Source organism: Castor canadensis, chromosome 1 (assembly GCF_047511655.1).
Source record: "Castor canadensis chromosome 1, mCasCan1.hap1v2, whole genome shotgun sequence".
Lineage (NCBI taxonomy): Eukaryota > Metazoa > Chordata > Mammalia > Rodentia > Castoridae > Castor > Castor canadensis.
The window spans coordinates 76213099-76234277 of NC_133386.1; the positions used below are offsets into that span (position 1 = coordinate 76213099).

Consider the following 21179-nt stretch of genomic DNA (forward strand, 5'->3'; position numbering starts at 1 on the left):
TCTTTTGCTTTTTTTTTTTGGCAGTGCAAGGGTTTGAACTCAGGGCTTCATAGACATTCTACCAAGTGGGTCACTCTGCTAGCCCTTTTATGTGTTGAGTAGGTTTGAGATAGGGTCTCATTTTTTGCTGAGGCTGGCCTCTAACCGCCATCCTCCAGCTGTATGTCTCCTGAATAGCTAGGATTACAGGTATGAGCCAGTGGTGCCTGGCTCTGCAAATGATTTTAATGTGACTAATTAAGGTGTAACAAAACAAACCCATTGAATTATCATAATACTTAAGAGATTAATAGGCACGCAATCAGTTCAGACATATTAAAGTATACAACTTTACCTTGATTATTTCATTTTTAGGAAATCAGTATGGGCCTCAAAACCATTTTTTTTCTTTCTTTTTTTTTTGTGGGACTGAGGTTTGAACTCAGGGCTTCATGCTTGCAAAGCAGGCACTCTAACCACACCTCTAAGAATAAACCAGCTTATTTCCATCACATTTCTTTTTCATTTTTCAGTAGTAGGGTTTGGACTCAGTGCCTCCGCTTACTAGGCAGACACTCTTTCACTTGAGCTATGCCACCAGTCCTTAAACCCATTTTTACATTAGGTTCTGTATATCAAAGCCAGAACATTTAGTAGTCTTTAAAAATTACTTTTCTCTCCTGCCTAAAAATTGCATGCAGGCAAGCACTGTGGTGCCTGTAATCCTAGCTACTTAAGAGGCAGAGATTGGGAGGATGGCTGTTTGGGGCCAGCCAGGACAAAAAGTTCATAAGACCTCCATGTCAGCCAATAAAAAGCTGGACTTGGTGGTGTGTTTCTATCATCCAATTAGACAGAAAGCATAAATAGAAGGATAGTGGTCCAGTCTAGCCTGGGCGTAAATATAAAATTCTATCTCAAAAATAGCCAATGGGCTGGTGGTGTGGCTAAAGTGGTAGGACACCTGCCTTGCAAGCACCAAGGCCCTGAGTTCAAACTACAGTACTACACTAAAAAAAAATTGCATGCATTTTTCTTTTCACTTTTGGAGTGGGAGGAGGGTAGGAGGATAGTAAAGGGTTTATGATCAAGAGAAATGAGACCAGTGAAAAATTGTCAAAAAGAGTTTTTCTTGGGTTACAGGTGTTTGATTGAAAGAGGAAACAACCAACAAAGAGCATATTTTCAATTTTATTGTTTGTAATCCACAATTGCAAAGTGGTCCAAGGTTATTTCTCAATACCACTGAACAATACATATACATATATTTAGAAAAATTACAAAACTGTTCTTTAAAAAATTATACTAACAAGGTTTAGTTTACTGGCCGAGCATAAAAAATACATCCCAAATATACCTTTCTGTAATTCATTTAACAATCTTATTTGTATTATAACTAATCTGCAGATTCACAGGGCTGGGGGAATTATTTTACTGCAACAACTTTCATAAAAGTGTTATGAAACTTAAAAGTGTATTTTGTATCGAGTACTTAATATTTGTAAACACTAGGAAACAAACATTCCCTTTCCAAGCCTTTAGCTGCTGTTTGCTTGTGATTTTCAAGGTGAAGTTTCCCATTTCATGTTGAATTATTGATGTAGTGTCGAGCAGGTTCACCTCTCACTACTACCTTACATGAGTGTTTGCTTTGGGGCATAAATTATTTCATCAGTCTGAGTATTTTCTGGGCACTCCCTGGGAGCCCACCATTAGTCTGCAGGTGTTCTCAGATTTGGACTTGAAAATGATTTACAGCGATTGCTCTGATTTTGAGGCAGAATGACTTCAGACATCTTATGCATACTACGTTTTAAAATCAACTCTGTCTTCTGGAACTCTGGATTTTCCATGATGCGTGTGGCATAACAAGAATAACAGTGTTGGCATCGTGAGGAGGGAGAAGTGCAGGTTTTGAGTTACAGTTTATTTTAGAAGGTTCCCTTCTCATGGCACCTTCATTTTCGGAAGCAGGAAAGAGCATGGAAGCAGAGCCCAGGGAATTTCATAAAATTGACAATAGCCAATGGTATGTGCCAGGCTCCATGCTGCTACTCCTTAGCAAATATTTGCTTAACACATTTCAATGCCCTTTAGCTCTTGCTCTTCTGTAATGTAAACCAGTCCTGGTGTTTTCTCTTCCCTCCCCTGTGTCCCCTGCCCCTTGACTGCCTTTTGAACATGACCTTTTCCATTATCTGCTTCAGTTTGTTCCCTGACTCATCAAAGGCACAAGGTGATGCAAGAGGGAATGGTGTCCTGTGTTTAAACTTGCTATTACAACAGGAGCCAAAAAGGAAAATGTATAGAGCAGAAATACAGCAGAAACTTGCCATCCATGATCTTGGGTTGTTGATAGTTCTGAAAAGAGGAGACCTTTCAGTATTGTTCTGAACAGCAACTTAATATAGTTGAAAGAGTGCTGGACTTGAGGTCAAAAGACCTAGATCCAGGTCTTGGATCTGAGCTATCTGGCCTTGAATAAGTTAACAGAACACCTGTCTTACAATCAAAGAAAACCATAAGCATTAAATCAAACAAAGTGCCTAAAACCCTGTTGTAAATAATAAAGTTCTACGTAAATGTAACTTGTTTGATGGATTAGAAATGAATATGTAGGAGAGGAATTATTTACATAGTTTAGGTTGTTAATAAAATTCTGCTAATCTCTGCATATGTAAACTAATCCACTTGGCTTTCTTCTCAAAAAGCCTTATTTAATTTTTCTGTACCTTCTCACTAAGTTGCAGGCCATGAGAAATGAGGTCAGTTTCTTCCTTGCACAAAGCTTTTTGCTTAGAGCATTTCTATGAGGATGGTGTGTCCTAAGTCACAAAGCCAGGTCCTAAAAGGCAGATTTGAATCTTACTGGGAAAAAATGCAGTTTCACATTAATGGTATGAAGAATTGTTGGCTATTGGTATAAAACAAGGATCATTGCCAAAAATGAAAGAAATATTAAAGGAAAGCTTCCTTGGTAATGACTTCCTGCAGAAAACTTGATCCGACCTTCAACTGCTGGATAAATTACTTTCATTTTTAAGATGTATTGAGAAACCACGCTGATATCTTGGTCACCTGGAAAAATACATACATTATTTTAACTATAGAAAAAGTAATTATCGGGCTGGTGGAGTGGCTTAAGTGGTACAACACCTGCCAAGCAAGTGTGAGGCCCTAAGTTTGAACCCCAGTACAGCCAAAAAAAAAAAAAAAGAACTTAAAAAAAGTAATTATCAATTAATAGTAAGAGAGGGAGGGGCACTAAACAATGTCTTTCTCTAAAGCCTTTTGTAATTATTAAAGGAAAGCACTGCTTTTATAAGAATACTGGTAATGTTAAGTGCAGAGGATTTGATTGCTTTTTTATGGCCAGATGTAAAATGTGCCTGTTGTTTAGTATTGAGTAATTGGGAGGAGTAGAGTTAGTTTCAGTTCTAAGATGTCTCAAGACAGGTCATTGATACCATAGCCTTTGAACTACTCCAAAACCAAGAACATTGGGGACCTGGGTCATGTGCAATTAGATGAGACATAAAAGACACTTCCTTTTGCTTACCTGCTCCAAATTATTTTCACGTAACTGATGAAGGGACAATGGAGGTTTCATTTCCAAAAGAGAGGAGAACTACAACAAACCCATAGAACCCAACAGAATTTTATTAAAAAAAAAATATTACTCCAAGGGCTGGCAGAGTGGCTCAAGTGGTAGAGCGTCTCTTTAGCAAGCGCCAAGGCCCTGAGTTCAAAATCCCAGTACCACACACACACACACACACACACACAAAGAGAAAGCAAAAAATATTATTCCACTGCTTAAAAAAAGAGCTCTTCAGTGGTTATCACCCTTGAGTGTACAATGGAATCACTGGAAGAGATTTAGTCCTAACTCAGTTCAATTAGAACCTCTTAATAGCTGGACCAACGCATTGGTATGTAATTTAAAATGCTCTTTCAGTAATTCTAATATATAGCCAGGGTTGAATACCCTAGGTCCAGGGTTTCCTTGGTCCTCTGCTGAAGCCACTTCTGGCCAACAGACATCACTGTGGGCTTGGCTGGTGCCCAGTCACCAGTCTCTCTATGTCGTGTGGGGCTTTAGAATGCTCTTCCATTTTCTATTATGGGATGGACAGAAGTGACTATTCTTCCCAGGAAGGACTGCCTCTTTTGGCCTGGCTCTGCCCTCCACTGACTTTGGAATGAGCAGCTAAAATGGCAGGCCCACCATGGTATGGCTGAGGAGGAACCTGGTTGAGCTCCCGGGGATGTAGAGAAACTGTGCACATATCTTGTGAGCATGCTGCTGTCTGCCCTGGGAAGCCAAAGGGAAGTAGTGTTCTATGTTAGAGGACTTTGTGCACATGAGCTGGCTCTCAACTAGATTTCCGAAAGTGAGAAGTGGTGTATAATGAAACTCAGTGTTGTCAGAAATATCAACTGATGTCAGGTATGGTCGTTTCTATCATTTGTTCCATCAACCCACTGTGGGTAAGAATGACACTTACCCATCTGCTCCTACTATTTACTATTTACAACAAACGCTTCTTCAAGAAAATTTAGATTATTTATCATGTTAGTTTTCTGTGTCCAATCTAAAGTTCCAGAGGTGTGATTTTTCTATAAATGCAAAACTCATGTATATTTCACATTTGTATGTGTGTGTGTGTGTGTTTATGTGTGGTACTGGGGTTTGAACTCAGGGCCTTCCACTTGCTAGGAGGCAGATGGTCTACCATATTAGAGCCATGCCTATACCCTATATTTCACAACTTAAGTAGATGCCTAGATGTAGTTAAAAGAGTCGTAAATCATTTTTTATTAAAAACAGATCTGCCCTGGGGCTGGCTGGATGTGCCCGTGTGCTGGGGAGGGAAAGGGTATTACTAAATGATGTGTTTCTGTTTTCGAGCAAGCAAAGCAGGAGGGAGACAGCAACAGAGGGACAGGATGTGTTTTCTGGCTTTGTCCTCCTGGCACTACAAGTAGCTCCCCTTCTCCTCCTAGTTCTGTTCTTCCTGAGTACCTTTGGGAGAGGGAGAGAGAGACCCTGTGCTTACCAGAGTCGTGTTTTAGTAATTCCTTTTTTATCATCTGGAATCCATCTCCACCACTGGCCAAGTAGCTTGGGAGGATCACTTTATATACTTCATCCATTTTGAGAGGCTCGTAACTGGGCACTCGACACTTGGTGCAAAGAACATCTAATTGGACCACTCTGTCTCCAGGTTCTCGAGAAAGATCGTACACCACGTGGATTCCTGGAAAAGAAGTTAGTCTGTGTGTTTTTATTGGTTCCAAAGTGAGACTTCTGCTAGCTAAGAAAGGGATTTGGGTCAAGATTTGGAGTTGAGATTCTAGGCTTGGCTCTCTTTTAGTTTGAGCCTGGGTGAAATTTTAGCAAGGGAATGGAAGTGATGTTGTAGCCATCCCTTCTTGATTAGCTTTATCCTTGGGTCTCTTCAGTGGATGTGAGAACCAATGGAAGATAACCTTGCTGAGAATCAAAATGGGTGATGGTGATTTTGCAGGGAGGAACCACATCTCTTTTTTTCCCCTTTAAACTCCTGAATTAATTGGTCCAGTAAATTGATTCAATAACTTTGTTAAAAAATAGACGAGGAGCACAGAATATGTGCTACAATTTTGAAAACTATAATGCAATAATTTGGGATTAGACTAATTTCACAAAGCATGCAAGTACCCAGCACTATACTAGAGCATTGGAACACTGCTGTTTCCTCAACTTCCTCTTGGGAAAATGCTGGATATTGGGGCCATACCACAGGCAGCAGGCCAGGGGACCCCACTACAGCTACTGAGCCCCAACACCAGTATGTTCTGCACAGGGAGGGTTTGCCAAAGCACTAACACCCAGAAAGTGTGGCCATGACTGAAAGTCAAAAAGTGAGGCAAAAATATGGTTTCTGAGATAATTAATTTAAGGATTAATTCACTGGAGTGTGGAATTGTTGGACAAAGCCTTTCAGATGTCCTCAGCAATATGGGAAGCATTCATTTTCATCTTGTCTTCCCCACAATCTGACCTATGCAGGTCAGGTTTTCCCACTGTACTCTGGGAGGTTAAGAACTCTCTCTGCTCACTAGAATCAGGTATTCCAGTGTGCTGCATCAGAGGCTCTCTCTCCTATCCTCAGTCAGCCTTATTCATGCCAGTGTTCTTTGAACCTTGGTATGGTTCCAGGCATTAACAAATACCACGGTACAGAAAGTTGTTTTTGTTTTTTTTTTAAACCCCTTAAATGCTTAAACAACTAAGATTTTAATAGAAAGACCTCAGTGCAGCTGACCCATGAGGGTCCATCTGATGTACAAATCACATTTGACAAATATTGCTCATTACCAGGCACTTGGAGCTATGACCCCAACCTAATCTTGGTGGCTCTGGGAGTCCATAGGCATTGAAAGAAAACACTGGTGTCCATGTGGGGGAAAACCCAAACAAGCCTGACCACAGAGGTCCTGGTTATCAGGAAGCTGAGCTGACCAGCAAGAAATATGACATCACCTTGGCTAGCTGACCCCACAGGATAGGTGACTTACCGCCCACCTGCAGGAACTCTCCAGTGGACTGGCCATAGCGATGTACACTGTGTTCAAAAGCCTTTTTCAGGGTGGAGCCTTTTAGTTGGACCAGGTCAAATGTGCCTCCAAAGGGCAATACAGCAGCCAGATTCTCCCAGGTAATTGTGCCTGACGGTAGTCACAGATGAGGCAAGAAGGAAAACAGCTAGATTAAACATTTATCCTGAGATCAGTTCCTCCACAGGGAGGTGAGGGAGCTAAGGCAAACTTAGGGGAGGAATGGATTTCGAACCTGAGCCCTGCCCTCCACCACTAGGCAAAGGACAAGGGCTAACTAAAGATTATGGTTCAAAAGTCCACTATGCTCAGCCTCAAGTCTCCTGGCTCTGGGCTGGATCTCCATTAGGTGGTTATGCATTGCTCATTCCCCCAGACAGGCAGCCATCTGTTTCTGTTGTCTGACAATGAAATGAGCTTGAGGCCTTATTTTGATACTCACTGGGTTTGATAGGGTATCAGGGCTACAAAGTATGGCTGGATATCTGTCTAGTCGATTTGTTTTACTTTATGACAGAATCTTGGTTATCTGTAAATATACTAAAATAACAATTTATCCAGTGATAGGTCTTTTCCACCACAGAAGATTGATGATTTTGCCTTTCTCTTTTCAAGTGTCAGAATGGACTATGTATAAATCAGCAGCAATTAATATTTGACTTTGCAAGTCAGAAATTTAGACCAAGATTGGGTTCTGCTAACCATAGCTACTCACCCATCTCTGTGTGAACACATAGAGAAGCAGATGCGTGTTCACTGGGCTAGACTTGAGTAGTTGCTAACCAAAACTTAAAGAACAGCATTTTGGTACATGGCTGACAGCTGAGGCAGGGCATGCTAAGGCTGCATAGGGGCATAACCAAGGCAGGAGCTGCAGAGGGAGGCAGATCAGAGAGAACACGGGTGCTGAGGGAGCTGGGTCTGGGGAGCATACCATTGTTCTGCTCATCAATGGGCGACCGGATGCCACCTCCATTTAAAATGCACATGGACACATGGTTCCAGAACATATCGTCTGGGTGTCTAAGGTTGTTGTTAATCTACAATAGCACAAATGCACATTAGTCATTCTGGGTCTACTTCCTTGGGATCAGTTCTAGGAATCTGATTAGTGTTACGGAGGAAGCAAAACTGCTCTTCCTCTGCACCTGTGTTTCCAGAGATTTCCCAACTGTAATTAGTCAGAAGTAGTTTTATATGCTATTAGTCATAAGACAGTTATTATCTATTTATTTTCTTAGGCTATATATCCTCTGTTAGTCAGAAGCAAAATTATGGTATTGTGACCAGTGCCCTGTCAAGACTCTTAGAGATAGGGAACTTTCAGCCCCATCTCCTAAAACCTTTCCCCTCAAGTTACAGGGCCTTAGCAAACAAGACTCTTGAGCCTGGCTCTGGTGTCAAGATGTTTCTGGTGTGGACTGGCCTGCGGGACTGCTCCCCTCAGGCTCTTCCAGGGCAGAAGTGCACTGGAGCCTGTTCAACACAAGATCTCATGCCAACCAGAACGCTCCAGACAAGGGCTCATTACGGGTGATCTGGCTTTGGCCAGGAAAGTTATGTCTTCAGATCATTTTACAGCAAGAAACATCCAAAATTCAGACAAACTTTTAACCAGCTTATTGGTTGAGATAATAATTATTATTGAGTCTTGATAACTTTTTGCCTGGAGTGACCTCAAACTGATCTCTGCCATCGAAGAAATGGAATTACAGGCATGAGCCACTGAACACAGAAAGTTTTAGTCTTGCTAACTTTTTGCCTGGAGTGGCCTCAAACGGCAATCCACCCGACCTCTGCCACCCAAGTAGTAGGATTGCAGGAGTGAGCCACCACACCCAGAAAGTTTTAGTTCTTATAGAGCAATAACGTGATGGTCACCCAATCCGGTTCAGCTACTTTGCTCATTCTCAGTGTAAAACCAGCCAAGTTTTTGTCTGAGGACTTAATTTGTAAAAATCCCCAGTTCTGCCCCTTCAGTTTGTCCCTTGTTGCATGCATCTTCCTTCCTCTCTCCTCTTCCTTTCTTCCTCCCAAGGCACAGGCCCTCTGCTCCTGCAAACAACTTACCATAGCATCACAAATCAGGTTGCCCATGTTGCATTCTCTAAAGCGGCATGATTGAGTGGTGCCATCCAGGTAGACGATTGTTTTTCCCAATTCCTGGGTAGAATAATTTTCTAATTTTATCCGCCATTGGTTAATATCTGCTTTTATGCTTGGATCTAGAAGGAAAAGAAAAAAGGAAGGATTGAAGGTGGGAGGGAAAGAGGAACCCTCTAGTTGAAGCAAATCTTACAATAGGTAAGTTCTGCAGAAGGAATCAAACATCATCTATAGAGCTTACCTGCTTGTGACTACTCAATTCTTTACCGTGTGTGTGTGTGTGTGTATATTTCAAGTTTTGTCTTTTTTTGATGGTAATGGGGTTTGAACTGAGCTCAGGGCCTCATACTTGCTAAGCAGGCATTCTACAACTTGAGCTGCTCCACCAGCCCTTTTTTGTGAAGGGGTTTTTCAAGCTAGAGTCTCATGAACTATTTGCCTAGGCTGGCTTGGAAGTATGATCTTCCTGATCTCTGCCTCCCAAGTGGCTAGGATTATAAGCATAAGCCACCAGCACCTGGCTGTACATTTTAGTTTTAACCATGAAATTTCCTTAGGAATATCTGCTTTGTTTCCTGGCAATAAGACCTCGAATGGACCTGAATGTGTGGATGTGTTGAACATCTTAGCATCAACTCACCACATCACAGGGTGGGCACCTGTCAGCCCATCTGGAATGGCATTGATGGTGATGTTAGGGGCTCTGAAAACTCCAGGGTAAGTAAAAAGGGTCTGCTGAGGAGTGTGTGGTCCTGGGTACACTCCCCTCTGGCTACTGAGAGGTCTGGGTCATAGCAATATGCTCTCCTGGGTGTGGTGATACCTCATTGCCTATCCTTCCTGAGCCAATCATGGTAAACAGAAAAGTACTAGAGACAAGCATAGGAGTGTGTTCATGCAGCCTATATGAAAATGAGTAGTGTAAAAATGTATTTCCTTATCTGATAGATAAGCCGAGGTCCATAGCAACTGAGCACCTGGTCCTACACTGCCCAATTTGAGCCCCTTTGCTTCAGTAATCAGCTTTCCCCTGGACATAAGCTGGGAGTGGCTTTTGCATGTCAGGATCAAGCTTTCAAAAGGCAGAAGAAGCAACACACAGAGTCCAATATTGAGAGATTTGGAGAATCAAATGTGGATTTGAATATTGTGAGTTTTTAATTTCCCAATCTTATGAGGAAGGCTAAATTTTTCAAAAGTATTATAGAAAACATTAAAAAAAAAGAAGGGAGGGGAGAGGAAAATCTAGCCACTTAACTTGTGAACTGATAGGCCCTCCTGCTTGAATTTCACTTACCTTCAGGAATGCTGCTGTTTAGAAGAATGGGATTTCCATGTGAAGTGATGACATTTCCTTTCTCATCAAACTCAACCTTCAGATAGCCCAGGTATTTGCCGAAGGCATAGGCTTGGACCACAGGAACTTGCCGCCCATCATCAGAGGTGACTATGAATGGGTACTTCCCAGCAGGCACTTCTTTGGAAGGTGGAGTGCCTGAAATAAAAGAGCCAGAGCTCATCAAGTCAGCCCTTGATCATGGCCAGCTACAGGCCTGCAGGCTACTGGCCAGATGACGGGGAGGTTTAAATGAATGTTTCATCAGCTGTGGCTCTACACAGCTGGTGTTTCAGAGCCCTGCCAGGTATTTGCCCGTTACCAAATGCCCTTTTGGCACGTGAATCCTTCCATTCTCAACTCAGTGGGCATTTACTAAGTTCTTAAGTCCAGGGCATTGTGCCGGTGCTGTGGGGCACACAGAGATGGAATACTGCTAAGATTATCCTACCTCCGTCCTCGCTCGGCCTCATCCTCCCCAACAGGTAGATTAGCCAAGTCACTTCTCTTCACTGTACTGCTATTTCCTTGCCTGTACGATGGGTGAAATAATTCCTATTTCACAGGGCTGCTGAGACAACTGAACATCTAGGTTTCCTAGCATGATGCCTAGCAGGCATAGTAGGTGCACATTAAATGTATATTTATTTCTTACAAAGGCAGTCTCTGGAAACTCTGAAACACTATAATTGGGTTTTGTTGTTAAATTCTCTACCCTCCCTGGTGCCTTTTTCATACAGCCAGGTTTATCCTGGGGATGGACCAGCACCCATTACATCCCCTTTCAGTCCTCACACCAGTCAGATTCTGCAGGCCTCTGTCTCAAAGTGGGCCTCAGTGAGAGCTTGGGAGCTGATCAACACCCAGAAGTCTCCCGCACATATGCCTGCATGACGGAGTGTGGCTGCACAAAGCGCAGTACCTGTGAATAAGAAGATTGTCTCAGGCAAGGCCACAGGACATGAGAAAATGCTAGTTAAGTCACAAAGTGAGTTCAGGGTCGAGACAAAGGCACTATGTAAAGATAATTGCCCATTACTGCTTTTCTTTGTCTCCTTCTGTAATAAACTTTCCAAAGCAGATCTCCCCTGCTGCTCTTGTCTAAACAACCCCAGGTCTCTAACCCAGCACTGGCTCACCTATTAACACCTAACACATTCTTTGTAACCTGATGCCCTGGACTGCCCTTTAAGTATCCCATGAATTCATTGTTCAAGGCCCAGAATTTTGAGTGTGAGCTCATCTGGGACTGCCAGCGTAAAATAAACTCTGAGTTCTCCACTTCTCTGAGTGTCACTTGGTTTCTTGTCTGACAATATTTCCACAACATTTCTGGAGGCCCCAGTGAGATACCAACCATTCTGGCCCCTTGAGCCACTGGCTAGTGGCTGGACTGCACCAGAGTAAGGAGGGACTCAGGTCTTCACTCAGTATTGCACCACCCTCCTACAGGGGCTCAGGGCTGGAGCTAAGTGACCTAACAACATGTCCAAAATTGCAGCAGTTATCCAGAAGCCAGAGGTAGCACCAACTGATTTTTATGAGAGACTCTGTGAGGCCTTCCAGGTGTACACCCCTTTGATCTGGAAGTGCCAGAAAACCAGCAAACAGTCAATACAGTATTTGTGGCCTAGTCACACACCAACATTTGCTGGAAACTTCAGAAACTTGAAGGTTTCACTGGAATGAATGCCACCCAGCTGTTAGAAGTGGCAAATAAAGTCTTTGTAAACTGGGAACATGAGGAAATTGAGAAACTGATAAAAGAATGAAAGCCAAGGTGTCCTTATTGGCTGCAGCACTGGGGAAGTTAGACCTGACCAAGCCATCAGCTCTGCCACGGAAGGGGAGACCCAGTGGAAGAACTCCACTGCAACGAGACCAACGTGCTAGTGCAAGGAGACTGGCCACTGGCAGAATGAATGCCCCCATTGCAAGGGACCAAAATTACTCCAGGAAAGAAGACAGGATGGCAACCTGAACCAGAGGCCCAGGACCTCATCAGCCTAGCAGGAATTGAGTCAGACTAAGGAAGACCAGGCTCCTTACTACTAGGCCCCCAAGAGCCCATGGTCAACATGAAAGTAGGGGGCCAACCAATGATCTTCATGGTGGGCTCAGGTGCTGAACATTCAATGGTCACTAAGCCTGTGGGCCCACTCATTGAGCGCAGGGCCACAATAGCCAGAGCTAGCAGCCCAAACTGCCCAGCAGTTCTGTTGACTGCCCCCCTCCCTGGGACATGCCAACTAGGAGGGCACAAGGTGACTCAGAATTCCTGTATTTACCATATGCCCAATTCCTCTGCTGGGAAGGGACTTACTAACCAAGCTCAGAGCCCAAATCACTTTCAATCAGGGAGGGTCTACAAGCCTTACAGTGAGAGGACCAAATGCCCTCATCATGGCAATGACAGTTCCTATAGAAGATGAATGGCAACTCTACCACCAGGAAAAGGGGAACCTGGCGAAGCCCATCTGCCTGCTGGAGGAGTTTCCTGATGTCTGGGCTGAAAAAGGGCTTCCTGTCCTGGTTCACAACCATGCACCCATAATGGTAGATCCTAAACCTGGGGCTCTCCCTGTCAGACAGAGGTAATATCCAGTACCATGGGAAGCACGCCTAGGAATTCAGACCCACCTACAGCAGCTGAAGGATGCAGGGATATTGATTGACTGCCAATTGCCATGGAACACCCCACTGTTGCCCATCAAGAAGGCAGGAGGAGATGATTACTGGCCTGTTCAGGACGTGCAGGCAGTCAACCACACTGTTATCACACTGCACCCTAATTAGTAGTCCCTAATCCTTACACTCTCCTGAGCCTTCTACTGCCACAAGCAAGCTGGTTCACCTGCCTGGACCTAAAGGATGCTTTCTTCTGCCTCAGCCTGGCAGCCAGCCAGTTAGCCAGCCTCTGTTTGCCTTTGAATGAAAAGACCCCCATACTGGAAGAAAAACACAAATGACTTGGACCACACTGCCTCAGGGACTCACCCACCTTGTTCAGGGAAGCCCTAGCAGCAGATTTGTCAACTTTCCCAGAAGAAAATCCAAGCTGCACTTTGCTCCAGTATGTGGATGATTTGCTCTTGGCAAGCCATGACCAGAAGAAATGCTGGGAGGGGACAAAGGCATTGCTAGCCCAACTCTCCGAGGCAGGCTACAAAGTTTCCTGACAAAAAGGCCAAGTTTACCAGCAAGAGGTCCGATTCCTTGGATTCATCATCTCAGAGGGATGACATGCCCTGGGTCCAGAGAGGAAACAGATTATCTACTCCATCCCTCAGCCGAAGACCAAAAGGGAGGTCTGAGAATTCTTGGGAGCAGCAGGATTCTGTTGCATCTGGATACATGGATATTCAAGCCTGGCCAAACTAAGTTATGAGGCTACAGCAGTCTCTGGAAAGGACCTTCTAAACTTGGGACCAGACCAAGAAAAGGCATTCCAGGAAATAAAGAGACTGTTAACCAAAGCCTCTATGCAAAGGCTGCAAGATGTAACACAACCATTCAATCTCTTTGTGAGAAAAGTCACACAGCTCTGGGGGTCCTCACTCAAACAGTGGGTCCATGGCAGCAGCCAGTGGCTTACCTGTCAAAATGTTTAGACACAGTGGCCTCAGCGTGGCCTCCATGTCTCTGAGCCCTGGCTGCTATGGTAACCCTAATCAGGGAGGCTGACAGGCAGGCTCACCCTGGGACAGGACATTAATGTTAAGGTTCCCCATGCGGTCATGGCTGTAATGAATGGACAAGGTCATAAATGGCTGACCAGTTCCAGAATGGCCCATTACCAAGGACTCCTATGTGACAATCCTTGAGTCAGGCTTGAAATTGTACAAACTTTAAACCTTGCCACCTTCCTGCCAACAGAGGAAGGGCCCCCAGATCATGATTGTGAAGAGGTGATGGATGAAGTGTACTCTAGCAGGCCAGACCTAATGGATTCCTCCCTCTTAGATCCAGAGCTCGAACTCTTCACAGATGGAAGCAGCTTTGTCCAGGGCTCCAGCCACCTCCCGGAAGCTGGTTGATCAATGTATGACAGAGCCTAAGGATTCATCCACCAGGACATAAATGTATCTCCTTTTCTGCCACCCTTACCCTATCCTACTGATTAGCATTGTTGCAATACTGTTCACACTAGGACTGGCTGTCACTGCTCCCCAAGATTGGAATGTAGGCCAGAAATTACTGCTGGCCTCCTGTTATCTCCTCATAGTAGGAAGTCTTACTGCTGTTTGGTGCTATCTGTAGCCCAGACCCCAGGCTCAGGCATGAGGTCTCTGATGTGTTTTTGCCTCCTGACTATATTACATTTTAAGGTCATCCTATCTAGAAGCCAGAATGACTGCTCAGCTTGCATAAAACCACTCTCCTTCCAGGGAAAACTGTGATATGCCTTCACTTATTATCAATACCTGTCACCTGCATGCAGCACATCAATTTCTGAATGTACCAGATGAGGGACAATTTACAATAAGGGAAAACTGACAGGCCTGACAGAGTCCTGCAAGAACAAAGGAAATATAGAGCAGACAGTTTGCTGGCAGAAAGATGGGGATCCCTTAAAGGTATGGAATGATGAAATGATCGGGGGTGGAAATAAGCCTCGTTATGTCTGGGCACCCTACCTGTCCACCTGTCCCCATATCAGTTTACTAATGGTAAAGCCACAGATAGAGAAAGGCCATGCAGAAGTGATTACCTAGGTGGCTACGAGCCTATAAAAGACATTGATCTGCCACCACCATGATCCCCATTAAGGCTTCCTTCTGGGACAGGGAACTTTAACTTGGAACCCCAACTGTACAACCTGCTAGATGCAACTCTCTGCCTCCTTAACCTTAGGAACACATCATTGGTGGGTGATTGTTGGCTCTGCCTTTTCTTAAGTGAAGAATGTTGTTTTTATGTGAATCAGTTGGGAATAGTCAGAGACATGGCTCAACAATTACAGGATCAGGACACACATGTAGAAGACAGGAATTAATGAATTCCTGGAACAGATGGAGCAGCATCTGGAATTGGGCCTCATGGCTACTCCCCTGGTCATGGCCTCTTCTCATGATCCTACTGGCCCTGGCATTTGGTCCTTGCATTCTTAACGCCATAACTCACTTCATTAGCTCGCAAATGGAGGCAATAAAGTTGCAGCTCTTGGTAACCCAATATAGGCCTTTGGGACAGGAGGAACCTAATGGAATCCCTGAAATTTAGGGTTGATGCCTGTCCACAAGTAGGATAAGCATCAAAAGGAGGGAATTAATAAGAAGATTGTCTCAGGCAAGGCCTCAGGACATGAGAAAATGCTAGTTAGATCATAAAGTGAGTTCAGGGCTGAGACAAAGGGCACTTTGTAGAGATAATTGCCCATTACCACCTTTCTTTGTCTCCTTCTGCAAATAAACTTTCCAAAGCAGATCTCCCCTGCTGCTCTTATCTAAACAATCCCAGGTCTCTAACCTAGCACTGGCTCACCTATTAACACCTAACACATTCCTTATAACCTGGTGCCCTGTACTGTCCTTTAAGTATCTTGTGAATTCATTGTTTGAGGCCCAAAATTTTGAGTGTGAGCTCATCTGGGACCACTGGCATAAAATAAACTCTGAGTTCTCCACTTCTCTGAGTGTCACTTGGTTTCTTGTCTGACATTATTTCCACAACAACTGGTGTCCCATCACTTGGTATGTTCAAGTTCTCTAATTCCGCACTGTGGTTCATGTCCTGCCTTAGCTTCCCAGGTGTGTCACCATGCCAGCCTATGATTCATGTCTTAGTTCCATGGAGAAACATGACAAAGTTTGAGCTATTTGGAATCAGAGACTATGAAATTGATACCCTTGACCCTACTACTGTTTCTGTCACCTCCCTTACTACACCCATGACTAGTCTTTCTTATTGGATGTTTACAGAGAGTCTGGAGAACTTCACACATGTTGGTTATACACTTGGACCAGTTATGAGAGTCAGTCATGAGTCAGATGGCTTTAATCTCACTTGGGCCTCTAAACTTCCCATGGGACAGATCTTGCTATTAACCATACTTTACTGACTGTTATAGACACACTGTTCAAGGTCACACACCGGCACATGATAAGGAGCTGATTGAAAACCAGAGCTGTGAGGCACTTGATCTTTTATTTATTTATTTTTTGTGGTACTGGGGTTTGAACTCAGGGCTTCATGCTTGCTAGCCAGGCACTCTACTGCTTGAGCCACGCTACCAGCCCTTTTTTGTGTTGGTTATTTTCAAAATATGGTCTCACAAAACATTTATGGGGGCTGGCTTCAAACTGCAATCCTCCTCATCTCTGCTTCCTGAGTAGTTACGATTACAGATGTGAGCCACTGGCACCTGTTGAGATGCTGGATGTTATACACCATGCTGCCTAATGTGTTATTTTCATGAAGTCTGCAAATAGGTTGCAAGGTCACTTGCAAGTTAAACACAAACCCATGGCTTTGAGTCATGAGTTCTTTCTGGGCCTCTCTCTTCACTAAGACAAGCTGGGGTGAAGAACCTACCTGTGCTGAGAGCAGACCTCTCCCAGTGCAATAACAACAGAGCACACACACACACAGCGAATACCAGCAATTCATAAGCAGGAAACAGCTGCTGCCAACTTTAAAGTCCTGTTTTCTTGTTTCCTCTGGGGAAAAAATTTAAAAGTCTAGAAACTTTTATTTTTACAAATGCACCTGACTAACTTGAGATCCAGTGAGAGCCTTGTTCCACCTCCACTTGCTGTAATGTGGTCTTTAGTGCAACAAGCAGATGATATGTAACAGTAGCAGAACTGATGCACTGTAGAGTAGAAGGGAAGATTGATACTCTAATCGTGCTTATTCTGTTCTGTGCTCTTCTTTTGGGCAAGGTTGGGGCCTGCTCTTCACTTCAGGAAACCAGGTGGTGAAGGCAACCCCCCCCACCAGCCTGTCAGATATTCGGGAATGGGTAGTTCCTAAAATGTCCACAAGGTGGCAGAGAACACTTCATCCAGGAGTCAAAAACACAAGTTGCAGAAGTCAGAAACCAGGCAGTTTCCTGGAAACTCAAGAGAATGGAAACCCTGACTTTTCTTAGCCTTTATTTTTCTGCCTTCCATAGAACGTCCTGAGTTTAAACATCATGTAAAATTTAGGAATCATAATCCATGTCTCATCAGCTCAGCATGCACTTTGCAAGTAGGAAGGAGTTAGCAAACCCAGCTAGGATCTGACAGGGAGCATTTCCCAACTCAGAAAGAAAGGCCTCCTAGTTCCCTTTACTAAAATGAAAGCTGTGTCATCTGCATCTTTTTTTAAATAAACTTTTTATTAGGATATACTCATTATGGGGGGGATTTATAGTTGAGATTTCTGATTAATCACTTGCGTCTTAAATAGACTTAATCAGAAACAAGGGCGATGCTTCTTCTGTGACCAGGCAAGAGCCAGTCTAATTTGGCTAATCTCTGCCTCCTCTTTGGCTACACCCTGTCTGTTCCCTCCTCGTCATATTTGGCAATCCCAGAAAACCACTGACAGAGAAGACAATCCAGGGCTTCACACTTCCCACATGACTCCATGCTATTCATCCAAAGGTTCTTCTGTTCAAAATACTCTCCCACACCAACCACAGCTTTTTCTCGAGAAACGGAATTTCGTCATCTGGGCAGGAGAGAAGCCAAAGGTTTATCCAGGAACCAAACCTGCAGGGGGAGTGGTGCTGTGGACAGACATCTGTAGTTGGTAAAGCTGGTATTTCCTAGCACTGGGTCGGTGCCTGAGGGCTCCTAGAGTTCTGCTCTCAGAGCCAAAGAATTTTTTGATTCCCAAGCACGGGTCTGGACAACTGTCTCCCAGTGTCACATGGTAACAGACATAGGAGCCAGGAAGCAGGTCTTTGATGCGGTTTTCAACTGGCCAACCTATAGAATGTTTAAAGGCAGTCTATGCTGTGATTTTTGATGCATATGGAAACCATATGCATTATGAAAACCTCCAAATGAGGGCCCTTTAAAAAGACTGGATAAAAATAACTGGTAATTGTGCTAGGCATGATATGCACACCTATAATTCAGCATTCAGGAAAGTGAAATAGGAGGATCATGAGTTCAAGGTCCAGAGCATTCTAGCTTTGGCTAAATAGCAAGACCCTGTCTCAAAAAATAATAGTTGGTTAATTAGCCTATTTCAAGTCATTGCTTTTAAGAGACTTGAGTCTCTATTTCAAATTACTTGGAAGGGCTTGCTCCTACCAGACACTGCTTTTTTTTTGCAGTACTGGGGTTTGAACTCAGGGCCTACACCTTGAGTCACTCCACCAGCCCTTTTTTGTGATGAGGTTTTTAGAGATAGGGTCTCATGAACTATTTGCCTGGAGCTGGCTTTGTACCATGATTCCTTTCATCTTTGCTTCCTGAGTAGCTACTATTATAGGCATGATCCCCCGGACACTGCTTTTACCTGTTTCCTTCTATCTCCTCACCCAAAGAACAATCTTGGCCACCGTATCTTGCACCTGTGTCACTGCAACGGCCTCTTAACTGGTCTTTGTATGTCTCTTCTCTGCCTCCTTCTAATCAAATCTCCACACGGTAACCTTAGTAATGTTTCTAAAACGTAAATACATATCCTAACATGGTCCAAGGCATCATATGGCAAGAAAACAAAAAGAGGGGAGCAAGAGAGCCAAACTCACTTATGTAACAAACTCATTCCTGTCTTAGCAACATCAGTCCATTCATGAGAGCAGAGCCTTCTCCTCTTAAAGATCCTACCTTCCAACACAATTGCTTTGGGGATTAAGTTTCCAACATATGAACTTTGGGGGATATATCCAATCCACAGCATTCAACAAATACTTATTGAATACCTACTATCTAAGTAGGTGTTTCTGGTTTAGAGATTTCCTATTGGCCTTTGGAAAAGCACTAACATTTTTGACACGAATATCATAACCCTGTGGCTCTCATCAGCTTCAGCTAGAATACCTGCCCTACCCTTCAGCAATCTTGGCCTCTTCCCATTCCTGGACCACACACATATCTGCTTAGGAGTTTTCTTGGATGGGAAAAAAACTTCTGGAGCCAGGGGCCTACATGTGAATTAGATACATCTTTTTCCTTCAATTTATTCATTATCAGTAAGGTGGGAAAAATAACAATACCTACCTTACAGGGTTGTTGGAAGGATTAGAGAAGTTAATGTAGCAAGTGAGTCACTCCACCACTCAATAAAGATTAGTAGTGACATTTACCAACCTAACTCTTGGGTGTCTTTCGATTTTGGGCCTAATGTTAGTCCCACCTGGAAACACTGACCAGTAATCCCCGAGAGTTGGTCAAGTCTTCCTATTGTATGCTCTTAGAGCATCTTGTATTTCTTTCACAGCATGCTTCATACTTTTCTATACTATGATTTCCTTACTTGCAGAATTATGTATTAAAAATCTAATCAAACTCATTATCCTTTTTGAGACAAGTTCCATGAGACAGAGGCAGTTGTGCCTCTAGGGTTTGCCTAGCACATAATAGGTGTTCAATAAATATTTGTTGAATGACTCCTGTGGCTTAAACGTGTCCCCCAGTGCTCATGTGTTGGAAACTTAATCCTAAAACAGCAATGCTGAGACGTAATGAAACAGATGGTAGGCACCTACTCTCCCTGGGGCACTGGGGCAGGAGTTAAGCGTTGTTAGTGCACTGTAAAAATAAGATTAAAATACTGCTAATATTAATTATAAGTGTTTATTGTAAGCACTCATTTTAATGTTTAGTTTTCCTTTAAGTATGCTTAGATGTTAGGGACTGGGTCAATTTGACCGTGTAATTGACAGCTCTTAGATCCTTCCCTGGGGTCCTGGCTGACTTGAGTGACTTCAGCCAAGAGGCAGCCTGACTGCTTTTGTACCAGCACCAGCTGCTTTGAACACTCCATGGATATAATGAAGAGGTTACACAGCAGTGCGGATTCTGACGCTTGAAGGCACTGTCCAGCAAATAGGTTGCCATTACAAATCTTGGCAAACTCTGGATGACTCTGCATCCCTAGGGGAGAACTTCCCCTTGTGGCCCAAGAGAAGAACTGGGACGGTTATAAACATTAGCATAAGGGACTGTGTGATGATTGGTGCAAACACAACCCTCCATTTGCGTGAGGGGGCCTGTAGTGATTGGTGCAGACATCTTGTCACCTCCCTCTTCTGGTTCTATAAGCAGAGTGCTCAACTCCCTTTGTGAGTAGCTGGAAGACACCCCCTTGGTGTTGCATTAGATTCCAATAAACTACCTTTTCTGATCTGGTTACATGAAGGGAAGAAGCAGTGGAGGCAAGAGAAGTGGCAGCAGCAGCAGGAAGGAGATTGCCCAGCAGCAGGGCAGTAGTGAGGCTGGCAAAAGCCCAGTGCCCCATAAAGGTGAGGCCAATTGCAGCTGATCAGCCCCAGAGGAAATGGACAGGAGCAACTGGGATGAGCAGGACTGGTGACAGAGAGAAGATCAGTGGGCAGTGGTGAGTGAAACTGACAGTGGCTGGTTGGGATGGGTTGGTAGAGACAGCCCTCCCACTACAGGTCCCTGCCTGGAGCACAAAAAAACTCTAACACTAGCTGTTAGGGGCCTTGGGCCTGAACCCTGAGGAGGCTCAAACCCTAGCCAACTGCTGATGCCCACTGCCATCTACTCTGGTGCCTGCAAATACCCTCAAGGGCTTGGAATGAATGTAGGAGCTTCTCACCCACCCACAATTTCTATCTGGGTAGAGCAGACAACATAAGGTTTATAACATAAGGATCTTTAAGAAGTAATTAGGACATATAGGCTCTGTTCTCATGAGTGGACTAATGTTATCATGGGAGTGAGTTTGTTATATAAGCAAGTTTGGCCCTCCCTGGCTCTCTCCTGCACATTCTCTTGCCATAGGATGCCTTACACCATGTTGGGATATAGCAAGAAGGCCTTCGCCAGATGCAGCCTGTCAATCTTGAACTTTCCAGCCCAATAAACTGGTTTATTAAACAAACTTTGGGCCAAATAAACTTTTCATAAACCACCCAGTCTGTGGTATTCTGTTATAATAGCACAAAACAGACCAAGACAATGACTAAGCTTAAGTGATTTGGCAAATACTTTTCCATATATCATACAAGATTTTTATGCTTTTC

At 43.9% G+C, this 21179-nt stretch overlaps 1 protein-coding gene across 2 annotated transcripts in view; it reads right to left on the minus strand.

The window, feature by feature from the left end:
• Positions 1-21179, minus strand: part of Nt5e (5'-nucleotidase ecto) — a 66164-nt gene that overhangs the window by 5776 nt on the left and 39209 nt on the right. The window contains exons 4-9 of one of the 2 annotated variants that reach the window (XM_020184824.2): positions 9986-10183; positions 8653-8807; positions 7517-7622; positions 6544-6693; positions 5040-5240; positions 1153-3057 (exon numbers count right to left, since the gene is read on the minus strand). In XM_020184824.2, the coding sequence (XP_020040413.1) occupies positions 2894-3057; positions 5040-5240; positions 6544-6693; positions 7517-7622; positions 8653-8807; positions 9986-10183 (974 nt within the window). In that variant the 3' untranslated portion in view covers positions 1153-2893. Of the gene's footprint in view, positions 1-1152; positions 3058-5039; positions 5241-6543; positions 6694-7516; positions 7623-8652; positions 8808-9985; positions 10184-21179 lie in introns of those variants that run through there. The other variant, XM_074078603.1, reaches the window with a different exon arrangement.